The sequence below is a fragment of the Callorhinus ursinus genome, unplaced genomic scaffold, assembly GCF_003265705.2.
Source record: "Callorhinus ursinus isolate GAN/ISIS: 27379988/994484 unplaced genomic scaffold, GSC_fseal_2.0 scaffold20, whole genome shotgun sequence".
NCBI classification, from domain to species: Eukaryota; Metazoa; Chordata; class Mammalia; order Carnivora; family Otariidae; genus Callorhinus; species Callorhinus ursinus.
The window spans coordinates 18386716-18411405 of record NW_027397082.1 but is presented as its reverse complement, the minus strand read 5'-3'; the positions used below and the strand labels follow the sequence as shown (position 1 = coordinate 18411405).

The 24690-nt window shown below is 40.5% G+C and overlaps 1 protein-coding gene across 6 annotated transcripts in view; it reads right to left on the bottom strand.

The window, feature by feature from the left end:
- The window catches only part of ARMH3 (armadillo like helical domain containing 3), a 182046-nt gene that overhangs the window by 127131 nt on the left and 30225 nt on the right, over nt 1–24690 (bottom strand). For 5 of the 6 annotated variants that reach the window (XM_025880599.2, XM_073904278.1, XM_025880602.2 and 2 more), the window contains 11 exons: nt 24328–24384; nt 23192–23235; nt 22052–22112; nt 19980–20026; nt 19377–19452; nt 16841–16934; nt 13455–13556; nt 9818–9876; nt 7837–7902; nt 6897–6966; nt 5570–5630 (listed from right to left, as the gene is read on the bottom strand). In XM_025880599.2, the coding sequence (XP_025736384.1) occupies nt 5570–5630; nt 6897–6966; nt 7837–7902; nt 9818–9876; nt 13455–13556; nt 16841–16934; nt 19377–19452; nt 19980–20026; nt 22052–22112; nt 23192–23235; nt 24328–24384 (737 nt within the window). The remainder of the gene's footprint in view (nt 1–5569; nt 5631–6896; nt 6967–7836; nt 7903–9817; nt 9877–13454; nt 13557–16840; nt 16935–19376; nt 19453–19979; nt 20027–22051; nt 22113–23191; nt 23236–24327; nt 24385–24690) is intronic. The other variant, XM_073904279.1, reaches the window with a different exon arrangement.

Genomic DNA, 24690 nt, shown 5'->3' with positions numbered 1-24690 from the left:
TTTCTTAATATATCTTGCATTATTTGTTTCAGAAGTACAGATCTGTGATTCAACAGTCTTGCACAATTCACAGCGCTCACCATAGCACATACCCTCCCCAATGTCTATCACCCAGCCACCCCATCCCTCCCACCCCCCACCACTCCAGCAACCCTCAGTTTGTTTCCTGAGATTAAGAATTCCTCATATCAGTGAGGTCATATGATACACGTCTTTCTCTGATTGACTTATTTCACTCAGCATAACATCCTCCAGTTCCATCCATGTTGTTGCAAATGGCAAGATCTCATTCCTTTTGATGGCTGCATAATATTCCACTGTGTATATATACCACATCTTCTTTATCCATTCATCTGTCGATGGACATCTTGGCTCTTTCCACAGTTTGGCTATTGTGGACATTGCGGCTATAAACATTGGGGTGCATGTACCCCTTCGGATCCCTACATTTGTATCTTTCTGGTAAATACCCAGGAGTACAATTGCTGGATCGTATGGTAGCTCTATTTTCAACTGTTTGAGGAACCTCCGTACTGTTTTCCTGAGGGGTTGCACCAGCTTGCATTCCCACCAACAGTGTAGGAGGGTTCCCCTTTCTCCACATCCCCGCCAACATCTGTCGTTTCCTGACTTGTTAATTTTAGCCATTCTGACTGGTGTAAGGTGGTATCTCACTGAGGTTTTGATTTGGATTTCCCTGATGCCGAGCGATGTTGAGCACTTTTTCATGTGTCTGTTGGCCATTTGGATGTCTTCTTTGGAAAAATGTCTGTTCATGTCTTCTGCCCATTTCTTGATTGGATTATTTGTTCTTTGGGTGTTGAGTTTCATAAGTTCTTTACAGATTTTGGATACTAGCCCTTTATCTGATATGTCATTTGCAAATATTTTCTCCCATTCTGTCGGTTGTCTTTTGGTTTTGTGGACTGTTTCTTTTGCTGTGCAAAAGCTTTTTATCTTGATGAAATCCCAATAGTTCATTTTTGCCCTTGCTTCCCTTGCCTTTGGCGATGTTTCTAGGAAGAAGTTGCTGAGGCTGAGGTCGAAGAGGTTGCTGCCTGTGTTCTCCTTTAGGATTTTGATGGACTCCTGTCTCACGTTTAGGTCTTTCAACCATTTGGAGTCTATTTCTGTGTGTGGTGTAAGGAAATGGTCCAGTTTCATTCTTCTGCATGTGGCTGTCCAATTTTCCCAACACCATTTGTTGAAGAGACTGTCTTTTTGCCATTGGACATTCTTTCCTGCTTTGTCAAAGATGAGTTGACCATAGAGTTGAGGGTCCATTTCTGGGCTCTCGATACTGTTCCATTGATCTATGTGTCTGTTTTTGTGCCAGTACCATACTGTCTTGATGATGACAGCTTTGTAATATAGCTGGAAGTCTGGAATTGTGATGCTGCTAGCTTTGTTTTTCAATATTCCTCTGGCTATTCGGAGTCTCTTCTGGTTCCATACAAATTTTAGGATTATTTGTTTCATTTCTTTGAAAAAAGTGGATGGTATTTTGATGGGGATTGCATTGAAGGTGTAGACTGCTCTAGGTAGCATTGACATCTTCACAATGTTGGTTCTCCCAATCCATGAGCATGGAACGTTTTTCCATTTCTTTGTGTCTTCTTCAATTTCTTTCATGAGTATTTTATAGTTTTCTGAGTACAGATCCTTTGCCTCTTTGGTTAAATTTATTCCTCGGTATCTTATGGTTTTGGGTGCAATTGTAAATGGGATCGACTCCTTGATTTGTCTCTCTTCTGTCCTGTTGTTGGCGTATAGGAATGCCACTGATTTCTGTGCATTGATTTTATATCCTGCTACTTTACTGAATTCCTGTATGAGTTCTAGCAGTTTTGGGGTGGAGTCTTTTGGGTTTTCCACATACAGTATCATATCATCTGCAAAGAGTGAGAGTTTGACTTCCTCTTTGCCGATTTGGATGCCTTTGATTTATTTTTGTTGTCTGATTGCTGTGGCTAGGACTTCTAATACTATGTTGAATAGCAGTGGTGAGAGTGGACATCCCTGCCGCATTCCTGACCTTAGGGGAAAAGCTCTCAGCTTTTCCCCATTGAGAATGATATTCGCTGTAGGTTTTTCATAGATGGCTTTTATGATATTGAGGTATGTACCCTCTATCCCTATACTCTGAAGAGTTTTGATCAAGAAAGGATGCTGTACTTTGTCAAATGCTTTTTCTGCATCTATTGAGAGGATCATATGATTCTTGCTCTTTCTTTTGTTAATGTATTGTATCACGCTGATTGATTTGCGGATGTTGAACCATCCTTGCAGCCCAGGGAAAAATCCCACTTGGTTGTGGTGAATAATCCTTTTAATGTACCGATGGATCCTATTGGCTAGTATTTTGGTGAGAATTTTTGCATCCATGTTCATCAAGGATATTGGTCTGTAATTCTCCTTTTTGATGGGGTCTTTGTCTGGTTTGGGGATCAAGGTAATGGTGGCCTCATAAAATGAGTTTGGAAGTTTTCCTTCCATTTCTATTTTTTGGAACAGTTTCAGGAGAATAGGTATTAATTCTTCTTTAAACGTCTGATAGAATTCCCCTGGGAAGCCATCTGGCCCTGGGCTTTTGTTTCTTGGGATATTTTTGATGACTGCTTCAATTTCCTTAGTGGCTATAGGTCTGCTCAGGTTTTCTATTTCTTCCTGGTTCAATTTTGGTAGTTGATACATCTCTAGGAATGCACCCATTTCTTCCAGGTTATCTAATTTGCTGGCATAGAGTTGCTCATAATATGTTCTTATAATTGTTTGTATTTCTTTGGTGTTGGTGGTGATCTCTCCTCTTTCATTCATGATTTTATTGATTTGGGTCATTTCTCTTTTCTTTTTGATCAGTCTGGCCAGGGGTTTATCAATCTGTTAATTCTTTCAAAGAACCAGCTCCTAGTTTCATTGATCTGTTCTACTGTTCTTTTGGTTTCTAGTTCATTGATTTCTGCTCTGATCTTTATTATTTCTCTTCTCCTGCTGGGTTTAGGCTTTATTTGCTGTTCTTTCTCCAGCTCCTTTAGGTGTAGGGTTAGGTTGTGTATTTGAGACCTTTCTTGTTTCTTGAGAAAGGCTTGTATTGCTATATACTTTCCTCTCACGACTGCCTTTGCTGTATCCCAAAGATTTTGAACAGTTGTGTTTTCATTTTCATTGGTTTCCATGAATTTTTTTAATTCTTCTTTAATTTCCTGGTTGACCCATTCATTCTTTAGTAGGATGCTTTTTTTTTTTAAAGATTTTATTTATTTATTTGACAGACAGACAGACAGAAGAGCACAAGCAGAGGGAATGGCAGAGAGAGAGGGAGAAGCAGGCTCTGCACTGAGCAGGGAGCCCGATGCAGGACTCGATCCCAGGACCCTGGGATCATGACCTGAGCTGAAGGCAGACGCTTATCCATCTGAGCCACCCAGGTGCCCCTTAGTAGGATGCTCTTTAGCCTCCATGTATTTGAGTTCTTTCCGACTTTCCTCTTGTGATTGAGTTCTAGTTTCAAAGCATTGTGGTCTGAAAATATGCAGGGAATAATCCCAATCTTTTGGTACTGTTTGAGACCTGATTTGTGACCTAGGATGTGATCAATTCTGGAGAATGTTCCATGGGCACTAGAGAAGAATGTGTATTCCGTTGCTTTGGGATGGAATGTTCTGAATATGTCTGTGAAGTCCATTTGGTCCAGTGTGTCATTTAAAGTCTTTATTTCCTTGTTGATCTTTTGCTTAGAGGATCTGTCCATTTCAGTCAGGGCGGTGTTAAAGTCCCCCACTATTATTGTATTGTTGTCAATGTGTTTCTTCGCTTTTGTTATTAATTGCCTTATATAATTGGCTGCTCCCATGTTAGGGGCATAGATATTTACAATTGTTAGATCTTCTTGTTGGATAGACCCTTTAAGTAGGATAGTGTCCTTCCTCATCTCTTATTACAGTCTTTGATTTAAAATCTAATTTGTCTGATATAAGGATTGCCACCCCAGCTTTCTTTTGGTGTCCATTAGCATGGTAAATGGTTTTCCACCCCCTCACTTTCAATGTGGGGGTGTCTTTGGGTCTAAAATGAGTCTCCTGTAGACAGCATATTGATGGGTCTTGTTTTTTAATCCAATCTGATAGCCTGTGTCTTTTGATTGGGGCATTGAGCCCACTTACAATTCAGGGTAACTATTGAAAGGTATGAATTTAGTGCCATTGTATTGCCTGTAAGGTGACTGTTACTGTATATTGTCTGTGTTCCTTTCTGATCTATGCTGCTTTTAGGCTCTCTCTTTGCTTAGAGGACCCCTTTCAATATTTCTTGGAGGGCTGGTTTCGTGTTTGCAAATTCCTTTAGTTTTTGTTTGTTCTGGAAGCTTTTTATCTCTCCTATTTTCAATGACAGCCTAGCTGGATATAGTATTCTTGGCTGCATATTTTTCTCGTTTAGTGCTCTGAAGATATCTTGCCAGTCCTTTCTGGCCTGCCAGGTCTCTGTGGATAGGTCTGTTGCCAATCTAATATTTCTACCATTGTAGGTTACATATCTCTTCTCCCGAGCTGCTTTCAGGATTTTCTCTTTGTCTCTGAGACTCGTAAGTTTTACTATTAGATGTCGGGGTGTTGACCTATTATTATTGATTTTGAGAGGGGTTCTCTGTGCCTCCTGGATTTTGATGCCTGTTTCCTCCCTCACATTAGGGAAGTTCTCTATTATTTGCTCCAATATACCTTCTGCCCCTCTCTTTCTTCTTCTTCTGGGATCCCAATTATTCTAATGTTGTTTCGTCTTACCCGTATCACTTATCTCTCGAATTCTGCCCTCGTGATCCTACCAAACTGCTCTCTTGCTGAAAAAAATGGAAGTAGCAATTCTGCTGTCAGACTCAATTCAGATGCTTTTTAGGGAAAAAAGATAATATATATATTTGGGATCACACTAATGTGGCACAGCTGTTCTTGGGCATTAAAGACAAGAAGAATGCAGAAACAGTAAAGGAGAGGGAAAGCCTGAAGACTTAAACGATGATTTTCAGTTGCCTCTAGTGGTGCTGTTTGTAAAGAATTGCGATAAACAATCTGATCTCCTCAGGAGGCAGGAATCTCCCAGCCAGGCCACTATAAATATAATTTGCCTAGCTAGAATAGTTTTGACTAGGCTGCTAGACAATGTAGGCTAACAACAGACCAGAAGTTGTATTTCTCTGGCCTTTCCCTACCTTCTAACTACTGCTAGCTACTTCGATGCCAAAGCCCAGGGATAACTAAGTGGTTTGCTGGTATTCCATATCTTTGGATTACAACAGCCACCCATGATCACTACTTTAGTGCATCAGCCCTGTTCTTTATGTAGTGTGCCTAAAGTGATAATGAAGATATGTGCAGAATCCAAACTGTGGTTTGTACGTTTTTCCCCCCTTCTGGAAAGATGTATAAATCCAGGCCATAAAATGCTCCCTGACACTTCTCCATGCATAAATGAGTTTTTCCTGAAGTATACACAGAATTTTTTGACTATAAATTTTCTATCACTCAATTTTATAAAATAGATTTGCACACATTAAGTGAACCATGGTACTTACACATACAGATCCATAGGAAACTCCTTCATCATGTGTGTTACAATAAACTCCACCATCAGGTCTGAGGGGAAAAGGAGAACAATGAAATCAATCAGAATGAAATGCATTTCATGCCTTTGAGTTGGAAAAAAACCTCAGTATACCTTACACTCATGCTGAATGACAACCACTAAGTGCATCTTTATTCACGTGCACTGAAATTTATTTTAAATAAGGTAGTTGTTGCAACACTTTTCACTACCTGCCACTTGTAAAGTTTTTTTTTTTTTTAAGATTTTATTTATTTATCAGAGAGAGAGAGCACAAGCAAGGGGAGCAGCAGGCAGAGGGAGAAGCAGGCTCCCTGATGAGCAAGGAGCCCAACATGGGGCTCGATCCTAGGACTCCGGGATCATGATCTGAGCTGAAGGCAGCCGCTTAACCAACTGAGCCACCCAGGTGCCCAGCCACTTGTAAAGTAACAACGAAATTAGCTCACTCTATTTCCGGAAGGATACTTGACCTACCAATAAATTCAGGTATATAAGAGATTTCATTGCACAGATAATTTGTACCATGGCACTAATGCAAAATGCCAGATGGAAATCATACTCTGAGAATCAAGTGATGAGGCAAGCAAAGAAATTATGGGTCACATCCATGTAACACTCCATGTTAACCTCTGAAGTTATGTCAGTCTATCTCATCTCATAATCATGCTCAGTTTGACAGATATTGACTGAATGGTCTGTGGGGCTTTGGGTCAATAGAGGCTTATTATATAGTCTTAATTACTGTTTCTAAAATCAAGTAGCTTTAGGAACCAGGGCTGAATATCCAAGTGAAATGGGATTAAGAGTTCAGATCATTCCCCTGAGGAAAATGCAGAATTCTGGGCAGACAAAATCACATAAGATACAACTCCCTACCGTCAGCTCTGTCAGCCTCATCTCAGCTTAATTTACTCAGAGGAAGTTTTGTATTTCTGATCCATGAACTTCAAGCCTCCTGGCCAGCTGACACATCAATTTGGACCAAGAAGGGAATGAATAATTTGAAATTTTCATCAGGAATAAGATACTTTACAAATTTAAATCATGTATCAAGCTTAGACTTAGCCATTTGTCTCCCTGGAAAGATCTTTTTCTTTAAACAAGAGAACCCTTTAATTGAACATTCTGTTCGTTGGAGTTGCTTTACCAAACTAAGCAATAAACATGGTTTCTTAGACCAGAGAAGAAACATAACTAGTACCTTCTCTGAGGGAGAAGCACAGCAACCAGGATCTATCCCTCCTCTTAATCATGAAAATCTGTCTCAGAAAAATGCCAATTTTGATGAGACTCACCCAGTACTGCACATACTAAGGGACGGCAGGGAAGGTTCTTGTCCGCTGCCTTCTTTCTGTGTCTCATAGGCTTCACACACACACACACAAAAAAAGAAATGAAATAAGTAGACACCTGAATTGATATCCAGTGGCTCATCATCACGTTTTTCATGCAAATAAAATCACTACTACAGAGATGCTACCTTTTCTTTCTTTTTCTAGTGATGGGGGTGGGGTGGGGCAGGGAGGACTTGTAAATGCTTCTCAGTTATCAATGCAGGCCTGTGACAAAAACACAATTCACAGCAAGACAACAGCCCCAAAGGGCACTGGAGCGTACTACAATGGGAAAGCTGTTGTTTTTACTTTGATTTTATCTATACAAATGACATTACTAACAACAAAAGAGGTATACTGGTATTTTTCTTTGATAAAATAAAGAAAAAGAGAAGAAGGTAACTGTATAGAGGCAGCAACAGTAGCAGTTGCAAAAAACAAAAGTCAGTTTCAAATATAAACCTCACTGGGATATTTTTGAACATACCTCCAAGTTTGAAGTAATTCCCTGATACCTTCATATTCTATTTCCCCCACCTCTCAGATAAATAAAACAGCATCTGGTCTTAACTAATCAAAGATCATACTACATTTTGAAAACAAAAGGCTTAGGCCCATCTCCTTGTTGAAATCTACATTACTGATACATTCTAATATTACTGCCATGTGGACATGGTTGTGGATCTTTCCATCTTCTCTTGAGTAAGAAAGAGCTCCATGACATGCAAAAAAAAATGCCAACAACAGGCACGGGCCTGTTGAACAGCAGTTAAGCAAAAGCCCTTTAGTAAAACATTCCACCCACATTTGTTCTAAGTAGGATCAATCTCATCCTCCCCAATCCTGCCAACATACCAAAAATTTCCTCTAAGAAAAAACAAGAAACAAAAGTCACACCTACCATTCTGTGTAAGTTTACTCGAAAATTCATATTGTCGTCATGCAAAAATGCATTTGCATACTGATCCTAAAAAAACAGAAATATGGAGAAAAAGTAAGGAATGAGAGCTATACTTAGGAAACTCAGTTTATAATCTATCACACTTGCTACAAATCCTTGGACTTCAAGAACTACTTTCAAGGGGCGCCTGGGTGGCTGTCAGTTAAGCATCTGCCTTCGGCTCAGGTCATGATCCTGGAGTCCCAGGATTGAGCCCCGCATCTGGGTCCCTGTTCCAGTGTGCTTGCTCTCACTCTCTCTCAAATAAGTAAATAAAATGAAAGAAAGAAAGAAGAGAAAAAAGAAAGAAAGAAAAGAAAGAAAGAAAAGAGAAGAAAAGAAAGAAAGAAAGAAAGAAAGAAAGAAAGAAAGAAAGAAAGAAAGAAAAAAGAAAAGAAAAGAAAAAAGAAAAGAAAGGAAAGAAAGAAAGAAAGAAAGGAAGGAAGAAAGGAAGAAAGAAAAGGAAAAAGAACTACTTTCAAGGACCCGTTAAGAGGGCTAATGGGATGAGCCTAGAGTCTTAATGTCGAACCCTACTTAAGCCATGAGATTTTAATTGGATATAATTTCCCAGTGTATCTCTAACTGGTCAAAAATCTCTCAGCAAATTACAAACAATAAAAAATCAAGGCACAGGATTTGAGGCAAATGCTGAGAAAAATCTGTTTTCCTATTCTCTCTTCCTTCCCATCTGCCCAAGGAGCCTACTCTGTTTGTGACAGCTTGAAGGTTTTCATCAGGGTGGCAGGGTACATGTGCAGACTCCACATGAGGATCCACGATTAAGAAGTGAGGTCTGCACTGTGCTGGGAATGGGCTTGGCACAGCAGGAGAAAACTGCTACACAGGCAGCATGGCAGTAGGCAAGACCCCATCTATCTCTGGGTTTGCTGAAGACTGATGGAAAATCAAAAACCTCTCACCCATGGATCGGTAATGAACATCCCTTGGCCCTTTCCCAACACCTTTTCTGAAGATCTGACATGCCTACAGACTCCAATTACTAGGAACTGTTACAATTTGTGAAAAACAACTCCTTTAAAGATTTTCTTAGAAAGATTTTTGAAAAGCAATTACACCAGGCCCACTGCTAATAAGCAGCTCTTCTATAACCAGCTACCCATAACCTGGTGAAAAGCAGGTCATCTTTTCACAGAGAACATAAAAAGGGAAAGAATGAGTGAGACCTTTACTCCATGTGGACCACCTTTACTATTTTTCTTGAGAGAGAAAAGATCAAAATAAGGGATAGTAAAGGGGGACACTGAAGCGAAAATTTAGCTTTAAATTGACCCAAGTTCTGCCCATAACCAGGGATCTGCCTAAGTGACGCCATTTGGGCCCTGTGGTTTTTTACACCTGTGTTGCCACAAAGATTCAGGGTGAGTTCAGGCCTAATTAATCCAACCAAAAGAGCCTCCTGATAAAGCATTTCTCAGGCTCTTACTCTTCACCAAACCACAATCAGCCCAACTTTACTCAGTTTCCAATTCCCCTCTTTCACTTTTCTATCCACCACCCCCCACAGGAAACTTGAGCTCCTTTTTTCATTTTGCTAAATGCAAAAGACCCAACATGAGCAGCTTCAGAGGGGTAGGAGTATTTCTTCTACAGGGGCTTAAATCTCATATTTAAAACTCTTAAGAGCTCGCATCTTCCAGTTCAAAATTATAGCAGTTAACATAAAACAATTCATTATTAATTCATCCAGTAAATACTAATTGAGGCTCTACTATGTGCTAGACATTGAGAATATACTGGTGAAGGAACAAAATACTTGCTATCAGAGCTTACATTCTAGTGGGAGGAGACAGACAATACAAAGAGGAAAGATTTTCTTTCCCAAGCTTTAGGATCCTACAAGTCAGGAACAGGAGAAGGGCAGAAAAAAGATAGCACTCTGTAAGAGAAGAGCTACTATCAGAAGACGAGTGACACCTACCTCTGCAATACACGTAAGTATAATCAGACAGAGTTTGCCACTGTGAAGCCGATGCTCATCTGTAAAGAAAAAATAAACCCTCTCACCATATCATCCAAATCATGTTTATATAGAGAATAAAGATGTGTATCATCACAAAGATCATTTCTACTTTCCCCCTCCCTACAAAATTCCTGAATGAAAAATCAAGATTAATTCTTGCTATTCTACTAGGCAAGAGAATTCTCCAGAAGATTTTTTAGAAAAATGGAAAGCTAACCACCTTCCTGAGAATCTAATTATTATGGTTCCTACCATCATGGCCCAAATCAGGGCCATGCCCTTTGCTTCCCTAAAAACGTTTTGCTTCTGAATAGTCAGGTCTATTCCCTTCCCCATCCCCTCCCATCTATCAGCTATAAGCACCACCATCTACAGCCACGTCCCACAAAACCTAGAAAGGTTTTAAAACTGTTCATAGCAAACTGGCCGTGGAATCAGAAACAAACTAACCAAAAACCAAGGTCCAGTTCCTGCCTTTCCTTGTACTGTGCACACTACTTATGACTGGGAAAGCTGTGAACGCTTCATCATATTTCTTTTCTTCCTGCCAAAATTATTCACTCTACAAATATTTACTTAATACCTACTACATGGCAGGCACTATGCTAGGCATTACAGATACAGTACTGAACTGAACAAAGGTCCCTGGTCTCCCAGAACTCACATTCTAGTTATTAAAAAAGAAGAAGGTAACCTCAGTAGCAGGGCTTTAAGCCCACACAAATGACCAAGAAAGAGCTACTCCATCACTGTCAATTACCAGAACCATCAAAGCTTATTTACTTCCCAGGATCTTTGCGGGTGAGGGGTGAAATGGAGGCAAGAAGAGGGCCATACCAGCATATCCAAAATGGACAAATGGTTATGATGCTTCAAATTAGCTTTGACAGGACCCAAACTGAAGTCCATTCTGAGAAAAGATCTATTAACAGATTACAGTGCTATAGAAAGGAACTAATAGAACTCACCCTGACATTAACCTGTTACTTCCTCAAAAATCAACTAAAACCTGACAATTAGAAGGCATAATGGGCCAGAAACACATTCACCTCTCCTCATAGACAGTGCATATAGAATAATGATAATGATACTTCCTTGACATTCCCCAGAGCTTACATCAGCACTCCTAGGCAGCCAGCAAAGAAATGCCCCTGCCTATGCAAAACTAGATTCATGAGACTCTTCTACCTACCTCTGGCCACAGAATTTCTCTGGCACTATTTTCCCTTTCCCCAAAAGCTGATGAGCAACTCCTATAAAAAAGCCTGCAGCTATCTCTCCACTTTAAAAGAAAAAAAAAAGTGTTTCTGAATATAAAAATAAGGCCTATTTCATTATAAACTTTTTTAAATTCAGAGAAGCATAAAAGACAATAAAAACCAAGTTTAATCATCCCATCCAGATGTCCTGTTAAGATTTTGGTGAATCGACTTTAAAATTTATGCATAGGTATACATACATTTTTTAAAATATTTTTGCCTAATGTCTATTTTAAAGGTTGAGCAGAAACTCCTCCAAGCTGACAACACCCAAGTCAGAAGAACTCAGTCAGAAGAAAAAAAAGGCTTTGAAAGCAGAGCTGAATCAAGGGAATGATAAAATTCTGCAGACTGGATAAGAGAGGAACAACTGGGTAGGGGACACACAGGTAGCTTCAATATCATTAAATTTCTTCAGCTGAGTGGTAGGTTCACATGTTCATTTTATATATATTTTTTTTAAGATTTTATTTATTTATTTGAGAGAGAGAGAGAATGAGAGGGAAGAGGGTCAGAGGGAGAAGCAGACTCCCTGCTGAGCAGGGAGCCCGATGTGGGACTCGATCCCAGGACTCCAAGATCATGACCTGAGCGGAAGGCAGTCGCTTAACCAACTGAGCCACCCAGGCACCCCCACATGTTCATTTTATATTATACTTTGTAACTCATGCTATTTATTATACTTATTAAAAACTTTATAATTTAATATTTATATATATTAGAAGTATCTTTTTATAGGTACCAAACAATAAATATATAATTAAAAAGAAAGAGCTAATATCTGGGGTATGGGGACAGAGCAGAGCCAAGAAAAAATTGCTTCTATTTGCTCCTAAAACCATAATGAAATCCTGTTAGGGCATGCAGAAGGTCAGGGGCTTAATAGCAAGACAGCTGGGCCAACAAAGCCACCCCGGAGCCATTTTTTTCCCTCTCTGCACTCCCTCAGTCTCACAGGAGCCATTTTTGAAATTAATTCTTCATAGTACCTAACCCTGCCCCTTGCCATATTTAGGCTGCCTGTCAGCAAAGACCTAACTGAGCCTGAGTTTAGAGAGACAGTCTGAGACCGCCCATACTACAATTAATCTGCCCTCAATTTTGCCTTCCATTTTATGTATGACAAAGTGACCAGCACAAACAGCTTTATATGATCATTAAGCTTAGAAGTAAAAATTTAAAAAATTAAAATTAAAAAAAAAGGGGCACCTGGGGTGGCTGTCTTTAAGCATCTGCCTTCGGCTCAGGTCATGATCCCAGGGTCCTGGGATCGAGCCCCACATCGGGCTCCCTGTTCAGTGGGAAGCCTGGTCCTCCCTCTCCCACTCCCCCTGCTTGTGTTCCCTCTCTCGCTATGTCTCTCTCTGTCAAATAAATAAATAAAATCTTAAAAAAAAAAAAAAAGAAGTTCCAAGGGCCTCAATTCACTATGTTATATCAAGCAAAGCTACAAGTTCACTTGCAGGGTCACATCTATACAGTCTCTCTCTTCTGTGGTTGCTGTGACATTTCTAGAGAAAGAAAGAGGTTAGCCCCCTCCATAAAGGAGAAGCAAAAGCCTCAGGAAACACAGATACACAAGAGTCTTGCCATCCTCACCAATCAGATCTCACTTGCCAAGTCTCAAGAGGTTCACCATCTCTGTAGCTCCCAATGGACTGAATTATATACTGGATAGAATCTGCTGGGTTTCCTCCCAATCCCTTCTCACACCTAGCCCAAGTACTCCCTTTCCCTACCATCAATTAAAAGATCACAGAAAGATCATAAACCGATGAAGAACAGGAAACCAGAGACAATAAACTCAAACTTTTCCAACAGCCAGTCCTCTCCCACTTCCACTCTGTATCTCTGGATGGGTACTGACACTTCTATTTTAAGTGTTAAGGAACACTGTCCCTCTTAATCTCACCTCTTCCTACTGTAGTTGGTACAACAGTCCAAGAATTCTCACGACAAGCTGATGCTTCCAGTTCTTGTCCTCAAAAGGGAATTCCCCGAAGTGTGCTAATCCCCCCACTTCCCACACACAAGAGTTTGCATCTACTTACCAAAATCTGCTAAAATGACTTGCTAGTTTTTGTAGAGACCAACTTTTTTCCTGTTCTATTTTTGAAGTACTACCCCTCCAGCTCCAGGTTTTCCCAACACCACCTAATTGCCATCTGGCAGTGAGAAATCACTGTTTTCCAGTAATCAGGACCATCGCCCTGTACAGGAGGCCCCAGTGGTTCATCCTGTCCAAGCTCCAAAGTATTAATGCTGTTCCTTGATTCTAGCTAAGTAGCTGCTGCCAAACCCCCTGCTTCCCGAGCCCCCAAAGTAGCATGACTTACCTTTGGTGTCCTGCATGACAATCGAGCTATACTTCAAGAAGGTTATCAGCAGATTACTGGTCTGTACATCTGCATCCAGTGGGAGTTCCACAGAACTTATAACTGGAATAGAACAGATGAAATGCACTTAGCCTACAACATATTCCATCTAACACTTCTACCTACATAGCCAATTTGCCAGCAGGCAAGGAAATCACTAAATAAACTTTTTTACAAGAGGGAGGACCAAGTGCTTATCATAAAACCCTTAGCTACTGTTCCTAGACCTCTAGAGCCCTTCCTACTCCCAAGATTAAGACCAATACCCTTCTCATAATCTAGAAGGGCTAGTCTCCAGGAACAGTGCTTTCCTCCCAGCATCCTAAGAAAGGTCTTTTGATTCCACTTCTAGCCTCAAGTAACCCAAAAGTGTTCAGGGCCCTTCTGAAGGCACTGTGATTTGTACCTAAGGGAAAGATCTGTATTGAATATAAATGAGCCTTGCTTTGATGAGTCCTGCTTAAAAGAAATGACAATTCATTCCTAATAAGGAGAAATCTTGCTCAGTTTTGAGAAAATGCCTCTAGGCTGGAAATACCCAAGATGGAATGGAAAAAAGTTAAGGCAGAACTATATTCAAATTCTACTCCTTAATCCCTTCCCCCCTGAAAGAGGACCAGAAAAAAAATACCAAACTGAAAACAGGTGGATATTACCGATTGGGACAGCTTGGAAACTGAGTTTTATTTACCCAACTGCTTGCTATTTCCAAGAGAAACTACCCCTTGTCCCCACTCTCTGAGCCACACTCCTAATAAACAATGAGGGACCAAACCAGGGCTGGGACCCACAAAGAACAGTCTTCTTATTTTTATTTTTTTCCCTCCACACCCAACATGGGGCTTGAACTCACGACCGACAGCCAGCCAGGAGCACCCAGAACAGTCTTAATGTAGATTTTTCAAGCTTCTAAGACTTTAAATTAGACTTACACATCTTGTTAACTGTTTTTACACTAGGACATAATATAAAAGCAAAAGGAGACTCATGCTGGCTCAGACAAGCTAGAGAATCTACAGCTTTCTGCTGTATTTTCACCTATAGAAGACTCACTTGAGTTTGGGATATTATTCATAATATGTATTCATAACCATAATGGATCCCTCTGGAGTTATTACAATGTATACGGAGAACATTTATTAACAATGGGAAACATTTGCATATAATGGTTCCAAACACACAACAAAAAGCCTTATGAGAAGAAATTAGCATGCCCAATCCCTGGCTGTTTTCCAACAGTTCAGCCCCCCAAAACTAATAAAAGACAAATGTATTTTTATGTTGAAATACCAAAAGGCCTTAATTCATACTATGGGTTAATGACCTGAGACTACCAATTCAAACTCCAGCCTGTTTTGAAGCTCAGAGCCCATAATCCTTCCTTTGTCCAATACAAAGAGGCATCTAACTGGTAAGTGGAACTTTTTTCCTACTCACACACAGCAGTAACTGGAAAACTGTCTTATATAATATGTAGAAATATAGAAGTATATGTATTTTTAGTTTACCAGAAAGTCCTCTCATGCCAAGGCTGAGTTGTCAAATGTCAAGTCTGAGCTGAGAACAAATGTTACATCTAAACTGCTGGCTTTTAAAAATAATGGTTCCAGTGACATACCTTTAAATCTAAGTGGGCCACTGAGCACCACTATACATAATTAAAAACCAAAACCTGAAAACAAAGTTATAATGTTTAGGATCCCTATTAAAAAGAAATTAATCAGGAGAGAAGAAAGAATAAAACAGAAGAAATAGAATAAAATCCCTCACAAATTAAAATCTCCTTCCTAAAGAAGAGTTATTCCTTGATCTTTGGCTTCATAATTCTTCCTAGCAGCCTCTGTCAAGGGGGATAGTCATTTGAAAGTGGGCTGACTCCATCTTCCCACTAGAAAAAATAAAAGCTCACTAGTTGTAGGTAAGTAAGCACAAATCCTGCCATTGCATAATCAAGTGTGTGGGTGGAAGTGTTCACAATGAACAGTTTGAAAGGCAGTTCTCTGAAGCGTCCAAACCCCAACATCACATGGGACTCAGATATATAGATATATATATATATATGGCTTTTGATAGCCATGGTAACCAGGCAGGCTTCATCCTTAAAGAGAAAGAACAGTATTTCTATTGGATTTTTCAGGGACCTGAAAAAGCAGAGACAAACAGGCAGTCCTTACTACTTCCTCCTTCTCATTAAGATATTTTGGAATTTAACTTTCAGTTCAGAATGGATCCAATTTGCTACATAGACTTGAATATCAATGGCACCTCCCTGACACACTTCTGTCCCAACACCACTTTCACTACCTTCAAATGCTACTGCCACAGGTGCCAGATGAAAATGTCAAGGAGAAAGAGCAGATCAAAGAAGGTCACTTCACAGACATAGAGAGGCACAGAGAAAGGATCAAAGTTAGATTTCCTCTACTTCTTTACCCAAAATTCAGTCAACATTTTAGGCAAAACATCAAGTACTAACAAAGATTATTCTTAGGTTAATATACTCTATCAAACACAGGTAGATGACAAACTTCATTGGGGAAAATTCATAATTTCTTTCCTGTTATCGTTTTCTTAAGTCCCAGCCATAAAATTTAAAAAGTAGAAATTCTGTGTGGGTGGGTAGGTGTGTTTCAGAGGGAGAAGTCTTAGATACCAAATTCTCAATTATAATACACTCAAAGCTTATTGTTTTCCCACTGGAAGTGCTGGCAGATACATACCAGTGAGTAAAACCCCAGGTTCACTCTCTCTTCCATGTACTCTACAAATATTTATTAAGCAGCGACCATGCCAGGCACTACGCTGGACAGACAGTAGTGAACAAAACAGACATGGTCCTTGCCCTGACCCGTGTCCTGGTTCTTAGTCTCAATTTTCACTAACATGAGGTGATCCACTTATTTCTCTGGCCTCAATTCCCTCATTTGGGCAATGGTAACATGAGATAGTATTACTACCTTATTTTTATTTCAGAGAGATATTCATAAAATATCTCATACCTTATTTTTATTTCAGAGAGATATTCATAAAATATCTCACAAGTACCCAGAGAGTTTGGCAGGAATGGCATTGCTGACCTCAGAGGTCCCTTTCAGTTCTAGCACCCCATGATTCTACAACCATTCCCTGAGGACAAGTTAGAGTTATGTAGCTTCTTACACAGGAAAAACACTTGACTTTCTTTTCCCAAGCTTCCTTTGGAGCTTTAGAAGTCCTGAAGGATAGCACCTCAGAGCAATTTCGTAGCTAAAAGAATCAACAGCTGTGTTCTTTGTTCAACACGGCTATGCTCACCCTGAAAGACTCAAGATTATATTGGTGAAGAAAACAAGAGGTGGGGGGCTTACCATCAGAGGAGGGCGGCGTGGTCCCAAGCGGTGTGGCTGGGGTTGCAGGAACAGGACCGACAGGAGTTGTCACCAAGCCCATTTCTGGATGACTCTGAAAGAGAACAGAAGCAGGCAAGAAAAGACATAACCCAGTTCTGAGTACTGTCTCCGTAATATCCTTTCTGGTATTCCTGGCCTCATACTTAGACGGAATGCTCACTGAGGAGGGACTGCTTCTACACCGAGTTCCCTTGAGAACCTGATTCCTGCTGATGCTTATTAACCTCTAATAAGAAGCTCTGTGGGCTAGTTTTTTTAAGCAAGTAAGTTTCCATTACATAAGTTTTTCTGCAGAACCATGCAAATAAAAAACCGGGGTAAACAAATACATGAGATTATTCTACCAAAAAAAGGGCATCTGCAGTCCTATCTGAACCTGGGCAAGGACTACTCTCATCAGATCAACCTAATACACATCTACAGGGCGCCTGGGTGGCTCCGATGGTTAAGCCTCTGCCTTCGGCTCAGGTCGTGATCCCAGGGTCCTGGGAACGAGTCCCGCATCGGGCTCCCTGCTCAGCAGAGAGCCTGCTTCTCCCTCTCCCTCTGCACCTCCCCCTGCTCATGCTCTCTCTCTCTCTCTCTGTCTCAAATGAATAAATTTTTTAAAAAATCTTATAATAAATAAATAAATAAAATAAAACATATCTATAGACTGTTCTGATGACCACACAGTTGACTAGTAAGTACAGGCAAGGCAAGTGGATAAGAAGTGCTATAAAAAGAGCTATGCAGACAGCAGCCTCCCTGTTTCACAACTAATAAGAGTATGTCGGGTGGAAGCAGAGACATGGGGGAGACATCCACTGGGACCAAAACAGACAACTCCTCTGTCTGACCCTCCTTAGCCATCTCTGTCACATCAGCTCTTAAGAATTAAGCTGAGGGGCGCCTGGGTGGCTCAGTTGGTTGGGCGACTGCCTTCGGCTCAGGTCATGGTCCCAGGGTCCTGGGATCGAGCCCTGCATCAGGCTCCCGGCTCAGCGGGAAGCCTGCTTCTCCGTCTCCCACTCCCCCTGCTTGTGTTCCTGCTCTCGCTGTCTCTCTCTCTCTCTCTCTCTGTCAATTAAATAAATAAATAAAATTTTTAAAAAAGAATTAAGCTGAGTGGTGGCTACTCCCTTCCCTTCCCCAACAGCTTCCTCAGCCTTTTACCTCTCTTACCCCTCCTTTAAAATCAGCTCCAGAATCCAGAGAGCAGACAAACAGAATGAGAATAGTGGGTAAAATCTCTCATGTTCTCAGTCTTGATAAATAAGTGTCCTCGTAGGCAGACCCTAAACAAGCACACTACTTGTTAAGCATGACCTCATTTTTTTTTGTTAAAACTCAGTGATTCCATACACATCTGCCCTTAGAGAAAAAAGCATAAGCCAATGTTCTTTTAAAAGAAACCTACATACATATTTTAAACCCTCTGACTTTAAGATAAAAACACTTTATCAATTTTTAAAAGACGGCTTTCATAGACATTGGGTAGGGTATGTGCTATGGTAAGCGTTGTGAATTGTGCAAGACTGTTGAATCACAGATCTGTACTTCTGAAACAAATAATGCAACATATGTTAAGAAAAAAGAAAAAGAAGAAGATAGTAGGAGGGGAAGAATGAAGGGGAGTAAGTTGGAGGGGGAGACGAACCATGAGAGACGATGGACTCTGAAAAACAATCTGAGGGTTCTAGAGGGGAGGTGGGTAGGGGGATGGGTTAGCCTGGTGATGGGTATTAAAGAGGGCACATTCTGCGTGGAGCACTGGGTGTTATGCACAAACAATGAATCATGGGACACTACATCAAGAACTAATGATGTAATGTATGGTGATTAACATAACAATAAAAATTTTTTTAAAAAGATGGCTTTCATGGACAGCACTTGAGTTCTCAACCTGTGCTAGTCCCCTTCTCTACCAACTACTCAGGATATCCCAAGCTGGGCAAGTGACCCAGCACTCGGTATTCTATGACTTCCTGCTTTCAAGCGATTTGTAGACCATTCTGTTGTTGTTGTTAACAGCTAGACTTATGTTAGACAAGCTATTTTTTACTTTTCTTCTCTGGATATTAGTGAAATAATAAGACAAGTGATTTGACCTATTTTATCTCTAGTTGTAATTCCACAGTGGTTTAGAAAGCAGAAAACCTGACATAAAAATCCATATGGGCAGATAATACCAAGGGACTGCCAGTGTGCAAAATGAAGTAATTTCCATTCAAAATAATCTCCATTCATTTGGGTTAAGAGAATTGGGAAACTGGGCAAAAGAATAGTAAACTGGTCAAAGCCATTACCTTGCATGTTATCAGACCCACTTCAGCACCAGATGGAAACATACATATCTGAGGACAGCCTGCCGCAAAGACAACTGATGCACCTCTGTTGCTACCACTTACTAATACAAAGCAAGATCTAAATAGGCACAGCCAGATAGGGTTCTCAATGGAGTGAATCTGTATGAAATTCAGGGAGAAGGACTAGAGTTTTTAACATAACCAACCTGGGCTAACACTGTGATGAAGTTACGATTTAAATGAACAGCTTCATAAAGTGCCAGAAGGATGGCCTCATTGGTTCTAAAGAAGAAAAGAGAACAAATTGGAGAGGCTCTTATAGTGGAAGAGTTAAAACAGTATGACCATCAAGATAAAATTTCACCCAGCTCCTCATTATCAGTCCCTTTGCATTTCTAATGCTCCCTTTATTTCGTTGTTGGGTTTATATAAAGAGTATATACGGAAGGAGTCAGGGCCTTAACTTAATTCCTTAGAACTAGTTCTTACCTACTTCATTCCCTATTTTCCCTCTCACTTTTCCACCCCAATCCAGTTAAGTCCTTAACTGGCTCAGACACCCAGCCCTCTTGCATTTTAGTCCAGAGACAGCTGGGAACCATTTATCGGCTTCTTAGGGCTCAACAGACATGACCAAAGTAGTGGTTTCTAAGGGTCCATTCTTGTTTAAAACCCAAGAAACAGTTGATAAATCACCATAAAAGTTTGAATCTGTAAAAGATTAGCAAGAGGTAATGTTTCACACTCATATCCAGCCAGAGAGCTCACACTAAAGTTCAACTCACTGCACAAGAATTCCAGGCACTTACTGTACTGAGATTTTCTCATGGGCATCTGCTATGAACATGCTGCCCACCTGTGGAAGAAAAGAGGCATTGCAGACTTATAGCAGGGAAATGTGAGAGGAGCTCTGTGCTTACAAAGCCTTTGATCAGTGAAAAAATAAGTGGCGTGCAGACTGAGGGAACGCGGAACTCTGGCCCACCAGTCATACAGACCAAAACCAGCTCACTTTCAAGACCTCAAATAATCACAAGTAATAAAATATTGAAATAATGAGAAATCTACTAAATTGTCTTTCCATAAAGGGCCTTAAAAAAGAACGATCAGGAGATGCCTGGGTGCACAGTCAGTTAAGCGTCTGCCTTCAGCTCAGGTCAGGATCCCAGGGTCCTGGGATCAAGTCCCACATTGGGCTCCTTGCTTAGCAGGGAGCCTGCTACTCCCTCTGCCTGCCCCTCCCCCTGCTCATGCCCGCTCTCTCTCTCTCTGACAAATAAAATCTTTTAAAAAAAGAACAATCAGGACTTTTGTCCAGCTCTCCTTTTCAATGTATAAGTTTAGTGATCACTGACAGCAAATAAATGTTAACCTAGACCTCCTCATCACTCGGCATCTTTCTTGAAAGTTGCTTACTTGAAGTCAGAAACTAACTCATGAAGAGTACCACAGAAAGCACACTGATTTCATACCCAACATTAGCCGTCTTCAGAAGAATATTTGAGTTTCAGACCAGAAATGTCTATGGAGACCCACTGTCCATCTTTAACAAAATCTTTAGTTTGTGTCATAGGCAGGGGAGCCACATAAGTAAATGGAGTAGGTTGCCTCCAGTATGTGTGATGTCAGAGGCACTGAGAAAGATGCCCATCCCTCTAAAAATACCTTTCCATCTGCCTCCTGATGTCCCAAACTATGCAGCTGGAACTTCCTTTGTTTAGTACAAACCTTTTCTTCCTGGCTAAAAGGCAAGGATCCCTGGAACAGTAATATTATATCCAATTCATTTAACCAAATACCAACATAGCACTCATATTGCTCTGAACTCTGAGAGACCTTACTCATTTATGCTTCAGAGCTAAAGAGCTCAGCAAATCCTTTTCTCAGAGTAAGCTGAGAAAGAAGGGAAGAAGACAAAGGCACTGGGGAGAATAACTGCCTTTTTCGGGGGTACAGGGATAGCTATTTTTTTGCACCGAACTCAAAAACTGTCTTGCCCTACAGCTGATTACTTGAATACTAATGTCCAAGAAAAAAGACTTCCTGAATCTGCCCAGATTCTAAGACCTACTAGATTTATCTCCTAAATATTAGTCCCAGCGGTGCCTGGGTGGCTCAGTTGTTAAGCGTATGCCTATGGCTCAGGTCATGATCTCAGGGTCCTGGGATCGAGCCCCGCATTGGGCTCCCTGCTCCACAGGGAGCCTGCTTCTCCCTCTCCAACTCCCCCTGCTTGTGTTCCGTCTGTCACTGTGTCTCTCTCTGTCAAATAAATAAAAATCTTTAAAAAAAAAAAAAAAATCAGTCCCAGGTTACCTGGCCCAAAATGTCTATGGTGTCAAGGTTGAGAAACCTTGTTCAGAAGTCTTGCAAACTGGACCAATAATCCTAAACTATGGACCTCTCAATCCATTAAATCTTTATAGAGGAGTAGCTCAAATCCTTTGCATCAATCCCTTGACTGCAGGACCAACTATGAGGAATCAAGTGGCCATAGCAGACAGCCAAGGAGCACTCAGGTCTGCACTCAGATCTAAATTCTCCTACCTAGTCAAACAATATTCTGCAGGGTCAATCCTCAAACATAGTCAGCTCTTCAGGAGGTAAAAGTCTGACTTAATATGTATGCTTTTTTAGCCTTTAAAAAACTGAATTAATTAATTGGAAAAAATCAGTCCCAGAGCAATCAGAGCTCTCCTCTCCCTATCTCACTTGGGTTTGGAAATCAATAAAAGAGATAGAGCTCTCAAAAAAATCTGCTCTGAGACACTCTCCCCTCATCATGCCATCATCTCAAACATTTGAACTTCTGATCCAAATCTGTCTACCCCTACAGAACTCTTACATTCCTAGCAGGACAGAAAAAACAAGTTGGACTTACCATATTTGTTAAAGCAGAGAAAAAACCACTCTGGTGTTCTTCTTCCTTGTCTTTATACTGCCTGAACAAAAATAACTAAATTCAACTTTAGTATTACTTATCAAGTATGTCTTTGTCCTTGGCATTCTAGGTAATCAGGGCAGGGCACTCACAGAATTCACTGACTCCAGAAAACAAAAGCATTATGACAATCTAGCCACAGCAGTTTCCCTTGCAAGCTAAGAGGCATGCATCTGCGCTTGAGGCAGCGTGTTATCAAAATGCCTGGCTACTTTGGGAGAGACTCAGAACAGCAAGCTGCAAACGTGTGAAACTGCTCTAACATATGGCTGATCCAGTTATTTCCCAAACAGACTATTACTTGAAAAGTGTAACAGTGAAATTACTTTCAGACTGTAACAGTGAAAATCTTGTTTGTTTTTGAAGGAAGAGGAGGGAAATCTGTGAGCTAAACTATTTGTGGAGATGGGGCAGATTTGAAATTCTATATCCAATTGTGTGTGAGCAAAGTCTGAAGAGAAGCAAGCAAGATAATGCCTGGCCCTTGCCAGGATTAGGAACACTTCTGGTTTCTATTCACTGAATACCAGATACCTTCCTCATCCAAAACAAGAGGGAAAGCAAGCATTGATGAAGAGAGACCCAGAAAAGACAGGGACTCAGGGAAGTGGCAGTCAATTCCTGATGAAAAAGAAGCATCCATCAAACTAGAACTAATTCAGTATGTTTTCTCTTTTTATTTATTTTTAAGTGTACAAAATGTGGTGCTTCACAACTTTTTTTACAGAGACAATTGTATTTGTAGGATACATGGGGCTAAATGGAAGAGCCTGCTTGTGGCTGGAAAACTAGTTAAAATGTTCTGCAATAAAATACCAAAGGTTGCAAAAGAATGTGCCTAATTGCTTAAAGAAAAGATGGACAATAAGCTGGTGGCTACTTTCCCCTTGGTATTAAGACACAACCCCTGCTAAGACCAACAAGCTGAGCTAGAGCAAATACATCTGCCAGAAGCTAAACCTAAGAATATCTTTTTAGGATAGGTAAGGGAAGTTCACCCAAGCACTGGAGCAAATCTGTTTTCTACTCAACCGATTCAAATGAAAATGAGACCCTTCCCTTCTGGAACAGTGGACTTACCTGTTGTACTCAGATAAAGCCTGAGCAATCACAAGCCCCATTCCCTAGAAAGAAAAAAGATAGCACAGATGAAATAAGGGGCTGGTGGCAACGCCAGGCCAGGAAAAACACTAATTACAGCACTACAGTCCAGATTTTCCTGATCTAACTATCTTAATGTCACTTTAATAGAGTAACAAGGGGGGGGGTGAAACGGACCAGCCCAGATCACTGACAATTTCACTGGGATCATTTTTACCTCAAAAGAGAAGACTAAGTTAGAATCTTCAAACAAAAAGCTCCCATATGTCTCTAAAACAGTCACAATAAGAGTGACAATGAGTGTCACACTAAATAAAGGTACAAAGAGACAAACCACTCTTTCAGGCCACAGGAAAACAGGAGGATAACAGGAAGAAGCATCCAATAAATATGAAAGTGACTTATCAACTTCCCCTTTAGAACCTGCTAAACATGACACAAAGATCAATTTAGGCCACGAGGATGAATCGTGTATGCTTTTTTTTCATAAGTGAAATTAGAAAAATGAAGAGGGCAAGATGCCAGACACCTGGCCATCTTCTTCCTCCCTTAGTCAGAGATCAGATATTATTTCCCAAACTTTCAAGGACGTATGTAGCAGGTATACAGATCATCTTCCATCTTCCAGCTTCACCAAGTCAGGCTGTAAATGCCATCTGGCTAGTTCTACAAGAAGGGATCTCCCACCGGTTAGTCATACAAGCCTTGCTTTGTTTTTTTTGTTTTTGTTTTAATTTCAGCTTTATTGAGGTATAACTGACATACAAAATTGTAAGATATTTTAAGTGTACATCATGCTGATTTGATATATCATCTAAGCCTTCTTATTCTTGGGAATGTAACTTATTAACTCTAGAAGCATCAACCTCAGCACACTATAACATGAAATATAACCAACCAATAAAGCCAACAAATGTTCCCTCAAACCTTCCTTCCATGACAAGAAGATAAAATACAATAAGACAGTCACACTGATGCTCTAAAATGAAATACCGATTCCCTCTTTATAGCCAGATGAAATTAACACAACAGCTTACTCTGTTCTAAATATCCACTGCAAGTAAGGCCACCAAAAGCAAGTAATTAAAACAATACACAAGGATCCATATACTCACATTGAGCGTAGCCTCATCATCCACAATAGACAACTTCACAATATAAGGATTCACAGACTGTTAAAGAAGAGACTCAAGGTGAGTGTGACTTAGTTAAGAACCCATTAGTTATTTAACAAAGTGTTAACAAAAATGCTTCTATAAGGCCCTTTCTCTGTAGCGATGCTCCTAATACCCAGATCCAACCCATCCTGCCAGCTAGCTCCTAATACCCAGATCCAACCCATCCTGCCAGCTAACTCCATTTCCAGCAAATCTCTCAGTGTGCACAGGCAATCACCAAACACACACACACACACACACTTTTCTCCTTGCAACACACACACACACACACACACACACACACACACACACACACACACA